Source organism: Centroberyx affinis, unplaced genomic scaffold, assembly GCF_046629955.1.
Source record: "Centroberyx affinis isolate AG114_WGS23_722 - 3 ecotype Tasmania unplaced genomic scaffold, CSIRO-AGI_Caff_v1 ptg004026l_1, whole genome shotgun sequence".
NCBI classification, from domain to species: domain Eukaryota; kingdom Metazoa; phylum Chordata; class Actinopteri; order Beryciformes; family Berycidae; genus Centroberyx; species Centroberyx affinis.
The window spans coordinates 115,424-129,176 of NW_027281827.1; the positions used below are offsets into that span (position 1 = coordinate 115,424).

General features: G+C 43.6%; 1 protein-coding gene across 1 annotated transcript in view; it reads left to right on the top strand.

Annotated features, from left to right (window-relative positions):
- Positions 1 to 12,482, top strand: part of LOC139663474 (aryl hydrocarbon receptor-like) — a 32,050-nt gene extending 19,568 nt beyond the window's left edge. The window contains exons 4-11 of the mRNA XM_071542155.1: positions 1,927 to 2,016; positions 3,741 to 3,873; positions 6,254 to 6,387; positions 6,802 to 7,004; positions 7,516 to 7,625; positions 8,622 to 8,763; positions 9,090 to 10,704; positions 12,333 to 12,482. Of these exons, the coding sequence (XP_071398256.1) occupies positions 1,927 to 2,016; positions 3,741 to 3,873; positions 6,254 to 6,387; positions 6,802 to 7,004; positions 7,516 to 7,625; positions 8,622 to 8,763; positions 9,090 to 10,704; positions 12,333 to 12,482 (2,577 nt within the window). The remainder of the gene's footprint in view (positions 1 to 1,926; positions 2,017 to 3,740; positions 3,874 to 6,253; positions 6,388 to 6,801; positions 7,005 to 7,515; positions 7,626 to 8,621; positions 8,764 to 9,089; positions 10,705 to 12,332) is intronic.
- Positions 12,483 to 13,753: the final 1,271 nt, after the last annotated feature.

Sequence of the window (13,753 nt, forward strand, 5' to 3'; positions counted from 1 at the left end):
GGTGTCACTCAGAATCAAAGAGTGAGGGCTTCAACAATCATACAGGGAGAAATCTATCATAGAAGAGGAAGAGATATCAATTTCTGCACCAACAGTAGCCTCAATAGACCAGAATCAAATGACAGTGTAAGAGGTGGGATTTTACTTTAAATTATTTCTAAACTAGAAGGGCACTCGGAGAGCGCAGACCTCCGCCAAGGTTCGTGCTATTATTGCTTGTTCGTGATCTGGATCCGCTCCAAAATTTAATGGGTTCTCCCTTGGCCCATGCTGCACCCTTCCACCAAGTTTCATGAAAATCAGCCCAGTAGTTTTTCCGTAATCCTGCTAACAGACAAACAAACGGCACCGAAAACATAACCTCCTTGGCAGAGGTAATTAGTGTGGTGAGAGAATGACTCAGAAAGTGAACTTGCATATAATGAAAAGGATTGTACCATTAGTAGGGCGGCTATTTTGGTGATACGCTCAACCTTGACATTTGGGTGTTTATGTTTATTCTGGATTGCTTACACAGATAATTGTGGTGAATCATTGGTTATTATCAGGAAGAACAACATCGCATCTCCAGCATTAGTCATCCTTCACCCCGTGAGCGGGTTTAGGGAAGAGATGAGTGTGTTTGTATGGATGTGTTGTTTCTATCCATGTTAGTGTGCAGAATGTGGGTTGTGTGTGTGTGTGTGTGTGTGTGTGTGTGTTTGGGCATTCAATAATGACCATGCTGTGTGTGACTGAACAGAATGTTTGTACATGTCTGTTTGTGTGTTTGTTCACCAAATGTTCCCATATATGTGTGTGTGGGTGTGGGTGTGTGTTTGGGCATTCAATAATGACCATGCTGTGTGTGACTGAACAGAATGTTTGTACATGTCTGTTTGTGTGTTTGTTCACCAAATGTTCCCATATATGTGTGTGTGTGTGTGGGTGTGGTGGGGGGGTGGGGGGTGGGGGGGTGGACAGCACTTGTGTGTTTAGTGAGGTGGAAACGTGGGACCAGCTGTTCCCGTTTGAAGAGAAACAATGAGTCTTGAGTCTTCCCTCGCATTATTTGATTAGCCATCTAGCTTCGCCCCGACTCATGTTCAATCTGCGCATCATATGTACTCATTGAGGTGCACAGCCTCCAGAAGTTGTACTATAAATAAGCTAATAGGATAATTTCCCTGCTTTACTATTTACTATTGCTGCTTGTAGGATCCGGCCAATATGGGTTTTGAAGGGAGATAAAATACCTGATATTCTTGGATTGAAGCTGCTGGTAGCTGATATTTTGTGATGGTATTCAATATGTTTAAATTTGACCACTTTAATACAAAAAAATATTTTAAAAAATCAGTATTTACCCCAGTGTTTATTCTTATCAGGGTGGAAAAGCCTCTGAAACAACATTTAGACCATCCTGGGAAACTAAAATTCTCAATTGAAACACAGTATAACAACAACAACAACAGCAACAACAACAGTTATGATAACAATAATAATAATAATAAGGATAATAATAATACAAATAAAAATAAAAATAATGACAACATATTCATGCATACTTGTGTGGACTCAAATCAAAATGTCTCATTAGAATCAGTTCAGGTTCAGGTCTTCCCATAGACAACCAGTGTAGTATTGATTAATTCAACAATAATTATGTAATCAATCAAACTGCATCATATCATCATATCAGGGGTGGATGACATATTGACTGGACCAGATCAGATTTTTAATGAAAGGTCAAGGCAACCAGTATATCGGTCTAACCCTAGTTGCAAGTCCACCTCTTACAAGAAATTCATGTTCGGCAATGATAATGCAGCTCTCCATGTCTGAACTGACAGGTGTGGTACAATGGGAAATGTAAGTCATAAGCACGTGTGAATCTCCCAGCTCTCCACCTAACTGTCTTTGTGATCATGCATGTTTGGCCTACAGGCTCTCAACGGTTTTGTCCTGGTTCTCACTGCCGATGGGACCATCTTCTACTCCTCTCACACCATCCAGGACTACTTGGGCTTCCACCAGGTATCGTATCTCTACCATGCTTTTCCCATTCCTCAGCCCCTCCAATAAGTGACCGAACACAGGACAACAGGACCTCACATACTGTACAGTGTAAAAAACATACCTTAGTTCAGTGGCTCATCACATTCATAAAGTAAAAACAGGCAGGACAGCTTGATCGCCTTTAGGGTCTTGGCTGGCTAATGCCATTACAGGCACTGGGTCACAGCAGTTAAACATGCATTCACCATAGTGAGTTTAATGTGAAAACAGACCTATTCTACTGAGAGACTGAATAGTTTTTGCATTCATGAGCATAATATGCCGTGATACTGGGTAAGTCCTCTGAAAGATGATAAACTAGCTGACTGATTAAATAGATTGGTGGACTCGTTAATTCATTCATTGATTTCTGCCTCTTTGGGGAGGGATGAAAATGATTTTCAAACCCTGCTGGGTATTTCTCACAAGGTGCGTGATGCTGAAATACAGTAGATATTTGTATTGTTGCAAATCGGTGCCACCCTCCTCAGCAAGTTATAAATAGATACTCAAAGTGGTGATGTAGGATTTCCTCAGCTTAGAGATCCTGTCGTTCTAGCCTTGACCTTTTCACCATTTGCTGTCCTCCACCTAATCCTCCATATAACCTACACCTATTTGACAATAAATACAAAACAATTTACATTTTTTATATTTTTTTTATTAATAGTTACCTCATTGCAATCCAGTAAACATTCATAAAAATTACAACCATTAATATCATATTATGTATAAAGTGAATTATGGAAGCAAGATGCCTTCAAAATACAGTAACTACTTACTGGGGCTGTTGAATTCAAAAGATACATATAATACCAGTGTTTTTTTGTACCAATGGTGTAGTTTCCCCACTCCTTTCCATTATTACTGGTTTGTCTGCACACAGTCAGCATAATTGGAGATATCAGGTCTCATTTTCCTCCATTCAGAAGAAGCCATTTGCTGCCATTAATTCTTCTATACAGTATGAAAAACAACGTACACAGGGCGAGAGAATCCATCACAGTAAAAACACTTTACTGTCACATCCATTGCTTTTTATTTAGGGTGCCTTTGTTAATTTCAAGCTAGGTGTGACACCATAAAGTTTGTATTTCAAAAACAACAAAAAATGAGTAAATGTTAAAAATGACTTACAGCATGTATTGCAAAATGATTGAGACAAATATAAACTAGACGCAGACAGTACTAAAGTGGGCTAGAACTTTCTAGTTTGCTTCATGTATCTGTTTGCGTTTCAGTTCAGTGTACATCTGAGCACACGGTGCAGTGCCATACACACACATACATGGTAAAACAGCAGTTTGAAGCCCTCTAGTGCTTCTGGATGGAGGGTTCGCGTGCGACGTCTGCTGGGATCGGTCGGGGGTCTCGGGTTGAGCCGGGGGTCTGCTCTCTGCATGGTGCAGCGGCTGGCTCTGCAGGGACCGGTGGAAAGACCTGGCCTATTTATACCTTGGCCTTTAGTGGAAAACCACCAGCCATGGCAGGACTCAGTAGTAGGCAGTAGGGTTCCGCACCACACAGCTTAACCCAGCGGGATAGACTTGGCCTCTTTGGATCGTTGGAGAGTGAGAAGCAAATTGAAGGATTGGTTGGGGGGGGGTGTATTTTTTGTTTGGACGCAAGCTAATTCACTCCTTCTCTTCCCTTCTCTTCTCTTCTCTTCTCTCCTCTTCTCTCCTCTCCTCTCCTCTTCTCAGACCGATGTAATGCACCAGAGTGTATACGAACTGGTCCACACCGAGGACCAGCAGGAGCTCAGGAGAAACCTGCACTGGGCACTGAATCCTCCTCCTGCCACCATAGCTGCCATGTCGCAGGATTCCCCCCAAGGTGACGTCTCTCCTCTCCTCTCCTCTCCTCTCCTCTCCTCTCCTCTCCTCTCCTCTCCTCTCCTCTCCTCTCCTCTCCTCTCCTCCCATATCAGCCTTTGTAACCAACTCTCAAAAAGTGCAAAATCTTTTTTTAAACCCCACCTTTCCAAGAGAGATTATGCTGTTAAGAAAGATTATGCTCGGTCTTTATACTATAGCTCTAAGTAACTGGAAGCCAAAGTGAGGGTGCAAACCTGTTACATGCTACAAACAAAGGACCTCTCTGTATGTGCTAGACACCCTTGTAGACTTACCGACTTTCTTTTAGCCAGGATGCCTGCCTGTATGTCAAAGGCAGATGTGTAATTTCGACTTTGCGGGGGGGCCACACTCTGCATCAAACCCTGAGCAGCAAATCACACTGACATACTATGGGCATAGTAGCAGTCTAAATGCAGCTCTGTTCTCCCTCACTTCGTCAGCAAGGTTGAAATTCAAATTTACATGAGAAAGGTCTGCAGGTATGAGAGAGAGGGAGGAAAATTATTGGTCAGCGTGAAATACAGTAAGACATTGCTAAACAAACATTAATTAAAATATGAAACATGGCATGGATTATGCATTCAAAAATGTACATAGTCTAATTTGTGGTCAAAATGCCTTTAAAGGCATTAAAAGGGGTTCCAAACAACAAATTGAAGGGATCCATTTATTTAAAGGGGAAGGGTGTTTGTGTTTGGGAGCGAGTAAAAACATGGTCTAAGCATTTGAGGCAGAAATACTTAGGGAGGCGAATCCCCTGATATTGTCCCCCAACCCCCCAACCCCCCAAATCTGCACCAACGCTGTATGTGCTGCACTCCACAGCAGCCCAGATTGTGTTTTACCATGCCAGCATCAGATGGTTAGTAAGCACAAACAGTTTAGGCATTAAGCTACAAGATCACTGCTGTGGTCAGGTCACATGACCCTATAATCTTCACTGTGGCTTACGAGGTGAAGTGGTCACAGATCTGTACTTGGGTTTTAAGATACTTAGGCCTATGTGCTTTGGTTCCAGCCTATCTGTTGGCTCTGAGACCCACAGCCCTAACCCCGCACCTCCACTAGAGGAGCTGTTCGCAGTTTCCCCCATAAACTGCTGCAAAAGCTGTCACATGGCGTGTTAAGTCGGCGCTAGCTCAGGGCCTAATTACATAAGTGCGTTTTCAACAATGGAGGGGCTGCTGAGGATAGGAGAGGCAGTGCAAAAATCCAGGTCAAGAATGACTGAAAGGGGCAGCAGGGGGCCTGGCCAATGTTAAACTATGGTATGCTAAAGTATGCTCTGAATTTTCACAGTTGTCGCATTATTAATTTAAATTTACACGGGCTAAAGTCCTACAGTTAGTCCTCATAGCATGACTATAAATGCCATATTTGTCAATAAAGTGGTGATCCTTGAGTTCCTTGTTTTTCTTTAAATTGTGTATCTATCTTTGGTGCTCAGCGTTAATTTCTGTGGTGCTTTTTATTTAGTCTCCATCTTTAGTGCTCAGCACTCACTGCTGTGGTGTTTCTGCACTGCACTTCCCACAGATCACCTGTCAATCAAAGACCCTGTTTACACTTGGTTTTAAAATGCGTATTGAGCGATCGGATCACAAGTGGACAGTGCTAAATACAAGTGTAAACGACTACCAAGACGCATTTGATCACTCAAACCACTTGCCGAGGTGGTCTGGGACGCATTTGACCACATATCTTTTGTAGTGTAAACGCTAATGCGTCCTGATGCGTCCTCGACAAGGACGTAACAGGAAAATACGTCATCAACGCAGTAACGTAACGCAGGCAGTAACGAAATCTGAACACAAGTGGTCAGCTGGACACCTTGGAGACGCATGATAAACACAGGTGTAAACACCGATGTGTCTCGGCTGTCCACTTGTGATCTGATCGCCCAAGACGCATTTTAAAACCAAGTGTAAACAGGGTCAAACAGTGTGTCCAGTACTGTGACGTCTTTTTCCTTTTTTCTGTTGATGCAGTTTGAGTTTCTGTAGGAGTCCCTCTTTTCTTTGTCTGTTCAGCCATGGTGGCTATCGCTGCTCATGCTAACTACCCAGTTCTTCTTCTTCTGTTTATTCCAAACAAACTGGAAACGCATGAAAACGCATCACTTCCTGTGTGGCGAGGAAAGACCTACCAGACATCGGCTGTTTAGGACAGACAGTGGAAAAGCTTTCATGAACTGGATATAGCTTGAATCACTATTGTGTTATATCAATCAATGATAGTGCGTTGCAAAACAGATATTTATTTAGATGAAAATGTCACAGATAATTACATTAAAGTGAGCTTGATTCGGAGTGCGCCAAGCTAGGTCCTCACATACTGGTTCATGTCTTTTCCAATAGAAATGGAACCTGACAGCAGCACGGCTTTAGTCACCTACGACCCTAAGCAGCTTCCCCCAGAGAACTCCTCCTTCCTGGAGAGGAGCTTTGTGTGTCGCTTCCGCTGCCTGCTGGACAACTCCTCTGGCTTCCTGGTAGGTTCAATGACTTGTGTGTGCAGTATGTTAAGCTCACATCGAATGCCTTTCACTGTAATGCTTATAAGGAAATCATGAAAAAGGAGACTGCTTCCAATGCTGAACCTTGATAAATACCTAAGATTGATAGTGAAATAGTAAAGTAGTTTATTTAATATGTGGTAGCATTTGAAGCAGTATACATTGTTTTCCATGATTCCTTTTACACACAAAATTGTCATTGGGATGTGCGTGTGTCCCTCCTCTTTTCTACTGTAGTGCTGCCACATATTCCACAGAAAATATATAGAGTGATTCTTTGAGATATTAGCTTGAGATGAGAACAACAAAACAATACGTTTTTCTGAAAGTACCAGTGACAGGATTCTGCTAGTATGGTTTTAAAATGATTTTTGTTCATTTTTCTCCCAGGCTCTGAACCTCCAGGGCAGGCTGAAGTTTCTGCACGGACAGAACCAGCGGCAAGAAAACGGGGGCAAGGCGCCCTCGCAGCTCGCCCTTTTCGCCATCGCCACTCCTCTGCAGCCGCCATCCATCCTGGAGATCAGGACCAAGAACATGATCTTTAGAACCAAACACAAGCTGGACTTCACTCCCATGGCCTGTGACGCAAAGTACTGATAACCTGCAGAATACTTGCTAGATATCATGCTGTACATGTGTGTACAATGCATAAATCTTAACGAGTCATTTAGTTGAAGAATTTTCTTGAATCAAAGTGTCTTGATACCAGAGGAGTTATCTGCTTTATTGTCACCCGCTTCACAAAAAATCTCTAAATAGGTGAAACTGCATTGGAGTTTTTCACTTGCTCTAAGGAAAATAAGAATTCAAGGCTCAATGCTAGACTAAATGGCTTGTTGAGATGGGTAATTTTGCAGTAATAATGCATTAATAGTAGAAAGTATTATGATGATGATTATTATTATTAAGTATGAATTATTCTGATTATATTCATATGAAAAAAATACTTGCCAAATTCAGGATCTTTGGTGCTGCTTTATACCCCTGGGTGTGTGTTCTTTGTGGCTTTGAACATCCTTCACTATGTATGTATGAAAGATTGTAAGTATTTGCTTTACTGTCATTGATGTTTTGGACATCAATCATTGTCCTGTTTTACAGGGGAAAGATAGTCCTGGGGTACACAGAGGCTGAACTACGGGTGCGAGGATCTGGATATCAGTTCATCCACGCAGCAGATATGTTGTACTGCGCAGAGAACCATGTCAGAAGTAAGTCCTGTACCAATAAATCTGGCCACTTGCCTCTTCCTAGGAAGTTAGTTAGAGTTGAAGTTCCTCTTTTCATTGTTGTCTAGCAGAATACTGACAGAAACATTTTGCTATGGTAGAATTGGTCCTGTCAAAAAAGTTGAGGAGGCCTGGTCCAACCTGGTCAAAGATGCTGGTCAGAGAGTTCAGACAGCTTTCCCAAGTAATCCTACTGGATTACGGACCAGATTGAGCAAAGCCGCAGAGCTGCTAGAGGATAGGATAGGGCCCACAAATCCACTGCATGAGCAAAGCATCAGAGATGATCCATATACCAACACAGCCACACAATGAGGCAAAAATACTGAAAGGTTCAGCTGCATTACTGACCACTCTTCAATCTCAGAGTTCACTGCAGTGCAAAGGGCAAAAGAGAAATGTCATTCCAGTTGCCATCACCTGTCAGTTTATCTTTTCTGAATGTTACAAAGTGGGGCTGCAACACCTCCCCACTAATTGAGATGCTGCAGATTCACCCTGTTTGCCCAAATTAAATGGTTCCAGTAAATAATGGTTTCAGTATGGTCAGTAGTGGGAAATCTTCTCCACACCGGACCCTCGGATACTCTGTCATATACTGTATCATCAGTCTGTGATGTTCAGTGTATTCCAGGAGTTATTTTGTGGTGTAATTTACTTTTTGGTGTACCCACTTTCCCTCATTCTGCCTCGTCTACCTCCTCTAGAATAGAGGAGGCTAGATCTGAGAATGCGGACAAAAAAGTGCCTTGTGGCTTAGGTTTTCATACAGTAACGTCTTGGTGCCATTTGGAGCTGCCAACATGCTAAATTGCCTAGTACAGCTTTAATGCACCGTGGCCTTTTGTAAGCCCTGAAATAAGTCGCTTTAAGTGGGCTTGTTTTACTTTTGGAATTCAACCCCACTCATTAAAACTGTGTGTGTGTGTGTGTGTGTGTGTGTGTGTGTGTGTGTGTGTGTGTGTTCTCTGCTTGTAGTGATGAAGACTGGGGAGAGCGGGCTGACTGTGTTCAGGCTGCTCACCAAGGACAATCGCTGGAAGTGGGTCCAGGCCAATGCCAGGCTGGTCTACAAGAACGGCAAACCAGACTATATCATCGCCACTCAGAGGCCCCTTGTGTACGTTCCCATTCTATCATGTTGCCTTGTAAACTAACAAAATAAGCGTGTGAATTGTCTGAAAATGGCACTTCTAACACTAATACAAACAAGGAAACGTGTGTCTATATAATGTTATTTCATTCTGGGTCCCTGATAATACTTTTCTGGAGGTAGTTTTGCCTGGATTCAGGTCAAAGCAAGGCCTACGTACCTTAAAATACTTGGGCTATGCCCATGTTTTGTTCATTGTGTTTTGTCTGTCGATCTATGCTAACTGGTGTGGCCGCTGTACAGCTTTCATAGCATCATGTTTAGCTCTACTGATAACAGTTCTGTCTTTCTAGGGAGGAAGAGGGAGGAGAACATTTGCGTAAGCGCTCCATGCACCTACCCTTCACCTATGCCACAGGTGAGGCCCTGCTCTACCAGTCCAACCATCCCATCGCAGGCTTCAAAGACAGCAGCCATGAGAAAAATGGCAGCAAGTGCAAGAAGAGTCGGACCGAGAGGATGGTCAGGGATGGTCTGGATCCCAGCTCCCTCCTAGGGGCACTGATGAGTCAGGATGAGTCGGTGTACGTCTGCCAGCCCGCCCTGGAGCCCAAACTGTCATTCCACAGCAGCTTCTTCGGAGACCAAATGGGCTTCTCTGAATCAGAATCCACCAGCCTGCACAGAGGCTGGGAGGACACGAGCAATGGTGTGGTGGGTCCAGGCCTCCAAGAGCCAGCCACCAGCTTTGACCCGCTGCTAGCCACCCTGGACTCCCTCTCCCTGGGAGGCCAAGGCATGGTAGAGGCAGAGGAGGAGGGTTGTTCAAACGGGGAGCTGTTTGGAGCTCTGGAAGGCCTCGGACTAAGTGCTGAGGACCTAGAGCTGCTGTTGCTGGACGAGCGGATGATCAGAGTTGAAATGGACCCCGACCGTGTGCCCAGCTTGGACGACCTGCTGACCAACGAGGAGATCCTCTCCTATATCCATGACTCCCTAGAGGCAAAGACTGATACTGCAGAGGACGGAGGACAGGCGCCTCCTACTATTGCCTCTGCAACAGCCACAACAACAATATTGCTGCCTGAAAGTAATCCCACCTCTGACACCAATATGCAAACTCAGTTCCCTCACCATAAGCCTCCTCCTCTTGTGGGGCAGGCACCCATTGTCCAGCTGTCCCAGCAGATGCAACAGCACCTCAACATGCGACCAGGGAAAGTGCCGCATGACTGGGGCCAGCAAAACAACCACCTGGCTCATTCGGTGGTGAACGGAGAGCTCCTGGGACAGAATCAGCCTATCCCCAATGGACAATGGACAGCCCAGGGAATCCTAGCCAGCGCAGGGATACAGGTTGAACACTGTCGTACACAACAGATTCTTTTCAATGGCAAGGCTTCAGAGCTAGATGGAGGGCTCCATCAGCGGCAAGCACATCAACACTACCTCCAGCAACAGCAGCAACAATCCAGGATGCTCCCGCAGCAGTGCCATGCCAAACAGAAGGCAGCCAACCTCAATGGACTGTGTAGCATCCCAAACACTGAGCATCCAGCTGGCAAATCCCAATGGCAGGAATACAGCTTCAGCGAGAGCCTGGGCGGCAACCCCTGCCTCAGTAACGGCCAAGCATCCCTTACAAACACCTCACTAGACGCTTGTATGGATTACAGCATGTCTGACATTGACAACATGGATTACGCTATCAATGGAGGTGGCCTGTTTGGGAGGAGTGGGCAACAGCAGGGGACAGAGTCCACAGTTTCATCCTGCCAGAGGATGAACCACAAGCGGCAGCAGGAGCAGATCCCAGCTCCCTTGGCCCAGGTCCTCTCCAGCCTGTCCCAGTGCCCTCCCCCCAGCGCCACTCTGGAGCAGATCCTAGGAGTGGGCCAGCCCTGCCGGCAGTTGGACTCTTATGGGATGGTGGCCTCAGAGATCCCTCACGACCCCAATCACAGCAAGGTGAGGCAGCTGGAATACTGGCGTCTTGTCAAATTGTCAGAATCTTAACCAGCTCAAACTGTTTTTGTGTGTATGTGTGTGTGTGTGTGTGTAAGTTAGTTACAATGTTTAATTACATTGTTTCATTTATTGATATGATTGTTCAGGTTTCACTGGCGTTTACACCACTTTCACAAGCTTCTTGGTGATTTGAAGTCCAACAAGTAAACTTGAAGAGACAAAAGGCCCTTGTGGGATGACTAGGATGTTATGGAGGCACGCCATTGGCTCATTGTGGACTATTCCCTGTTGCTTTACTGTGTTTGTGTTGGATTTAATGAAAAAAGGAGAGAAATACTGCTACTACTACTGCTAATATTACTACAATTACTACTACTGCTACTAGTACTACTACTATTGCTGCTGGTACTACTACTACCATTACCATTACTACTACTACTGCTAATACTACTACTGCTACCACTAGTACTACTAGTTCTACTACTACTACTACTGTTACCACTATTACTACTATTGTAACTACTACTACCGCTAATACTAGTACTACTACTACTGCTACTACTACTACCGCTAATACTAGTACTACTACTACTGCTACTACTACTACTACTGCTACTAATACTACAACTGCTACCACTATTACAACTACTACTACCACTGTTGTTACAACCTCTACTACTAATAGTAATAGGTAAATAGGTTTCTTGTGTCCTTGTGTTACTTTAGGGTCACTGGTCTGTATTCAGAGAGAGAAAAGACATGTTGTGCTGCCAGGCCTTGTTTTCTCCCTCCCTCTCTCTCTCTCTGACCTACAAATTTGCTCCCCAGCCATTACATATTAGAGACAGGCTTCGACTCAGAGAGTGGGGATACAAGATCAGAGAGGCGACAGTAGCTTTCAGTGACGCCTGGAAATACAAATAAAAATACAGTCAGCAAATTCCATGCAAAAGGAACACCTGCCTCGTTGTGTTTTTCTGCTGCAAAATACTGAAAGTATGTGGATGCGATGGGAAGGGATGGGCTAAGGTTTGGTTTGTTTAGTGCATCCCCGATAAATACAACAGTATTTCTATGTGACTTGATCCTAGACAGAGACTCCATGCTAAAATGGGCTCCGCTGGTTAGTCTGGTAATTCCACTGACAGTGTCTAATTAAAGGGAACAGATCAGCATTTGATTTGAAGTTGTTGGTACAGAAGCAAGGAAGTACATTTTTCATTCATGAGAGTAACATTAGGAAATAGGTCTCTTTTCTATATACAGTATGAAAGAGGTCTCTGTTGGAGCCTGAGTGGTTGCACTGATAGGAAGCTATGGAAGTCTGTAAAAGAAGATAAACAGAAATATATGGGCCTACAGATCTAGAGCACATTGCACTGGGTTCTCAGTGTGCAAATGCTGTGCAAATTCTAAGCAGACTGTTCAGAGTTCAGCTCCTCTACATAAATACTGTATATTAGATCTGAAAGTAGGCTACAAATCTTTAACATTTTGAAATCCCATGACAAATTCCACATATCTGCAAAGTTCGACAAAATGATTTATTTCTGTCCAGCATTGACAAAGCAACTTCCCATCGCTGCAGCTCTCTGTATTTGCCCCTGACCTCCTCTTGACTTTTGCAGATGGAAAATGGCTGCATCCTGAACGGTGCTTACCCAGCAGGCTGTGCTCTGCCCAACGGGAATGGAGCAGCGCCCCCTAATGGACAGATGCCCGGCCCTGAGACTCTCTCCAGCCTCCCAGACCCACCGGCCACCGGCTTCTACCTCTGACCGTCTGACAGTCGCGATCACTGAAGGAGGAACAAAATGCAGCGGGACACTGTTATGGCCAGAAGCACCCAATGACTGGACCAGCCTTTTACAACTAGATAACACGAAAAAACAAAGCTAAATAATGTAGGCCTATATGCTTTTTTTTTTATTTAGTTTTTTTTTTCTTTGGATTGGGGGTTGATGTTTTGTATTGTAAGTAATATTATCATTTGAGTCCTTTGTTTACAATAATGCAGTTGAGTTTATTCCGTTTTGAGTAATACAGAGAGGTAAATATGAGTTTTATAAAGATAAGATCCCCCCCTCCCACACACACACATACACAGACACCCCCCTATTCCCTCCACACCCAGTGCAAGTACAACATGGACACAACATCAGCATCGCTAATGCTTTTAGTCATGCAACAGGAATGTAATCTTTCAACGTCAGCGGTTTCTTTCTTGTACAACTTGTCAACGATGAGATTAAGTCATATATGTTTGGAAAAAAGTATAGAATATGGAAATTAAGGCTAGAAATATCCTGCACTTTATTTCAAGCACCCACTTCATGCAGATGCTGTAGTTGTTACTGATATAAGATGGGAACTCTGTAACAGTTTGCAATTTTTTTTTTTTAGTTTTATTTCGAGGTACATTTCAGGTGATGGGTTGATGACCTCACAGGCACATACACTTCAGTACAATTGTTAGTGTTACTGTTTTTTTTTTCCTCCACTTGAATGATTTTTTTTGTTGATATTGTTGATGATCTTGTACCTCTGGGTGAGTATTTTTTTTTACCCGTGCTAAGGTTGAACTGTGACTGATTAGCATAAGACACTTGATTTAAATTTTCAGTATTTATTCATGTCCTACAATAATTAAGCTATCTTGACTTTTTTTTTTTTTCCCCAGATTTTCTTCCAAGCACACACTATAAGTTCATGTGTGACACATTCTCTCGGTCAAAATGGGAAGTTGAATTACTTTGGCATCCTTTCGCTAAGCAGTAATTGCACTTGCTATCAGTGAAATCATTCCAGTCCCAACTCCATTACACTGAGTTTTTGAAAGTATTCCCATACTATTTTGACCCAGCGGTCGATGAACAGGGTAATATCAGGTCAGGTACAAGTCTACACATGATCTTGGAGCAGTTACAGAATGGCAAACACTGAAAACCAAATGTGATTTTTTTTTTTTTTAAAGATCTCTTCTGGAAGGATACAGTTTTGAATGTTTCATGTACATAGTAAATGATTGGGGAAACGGCGCAGAGTAGAA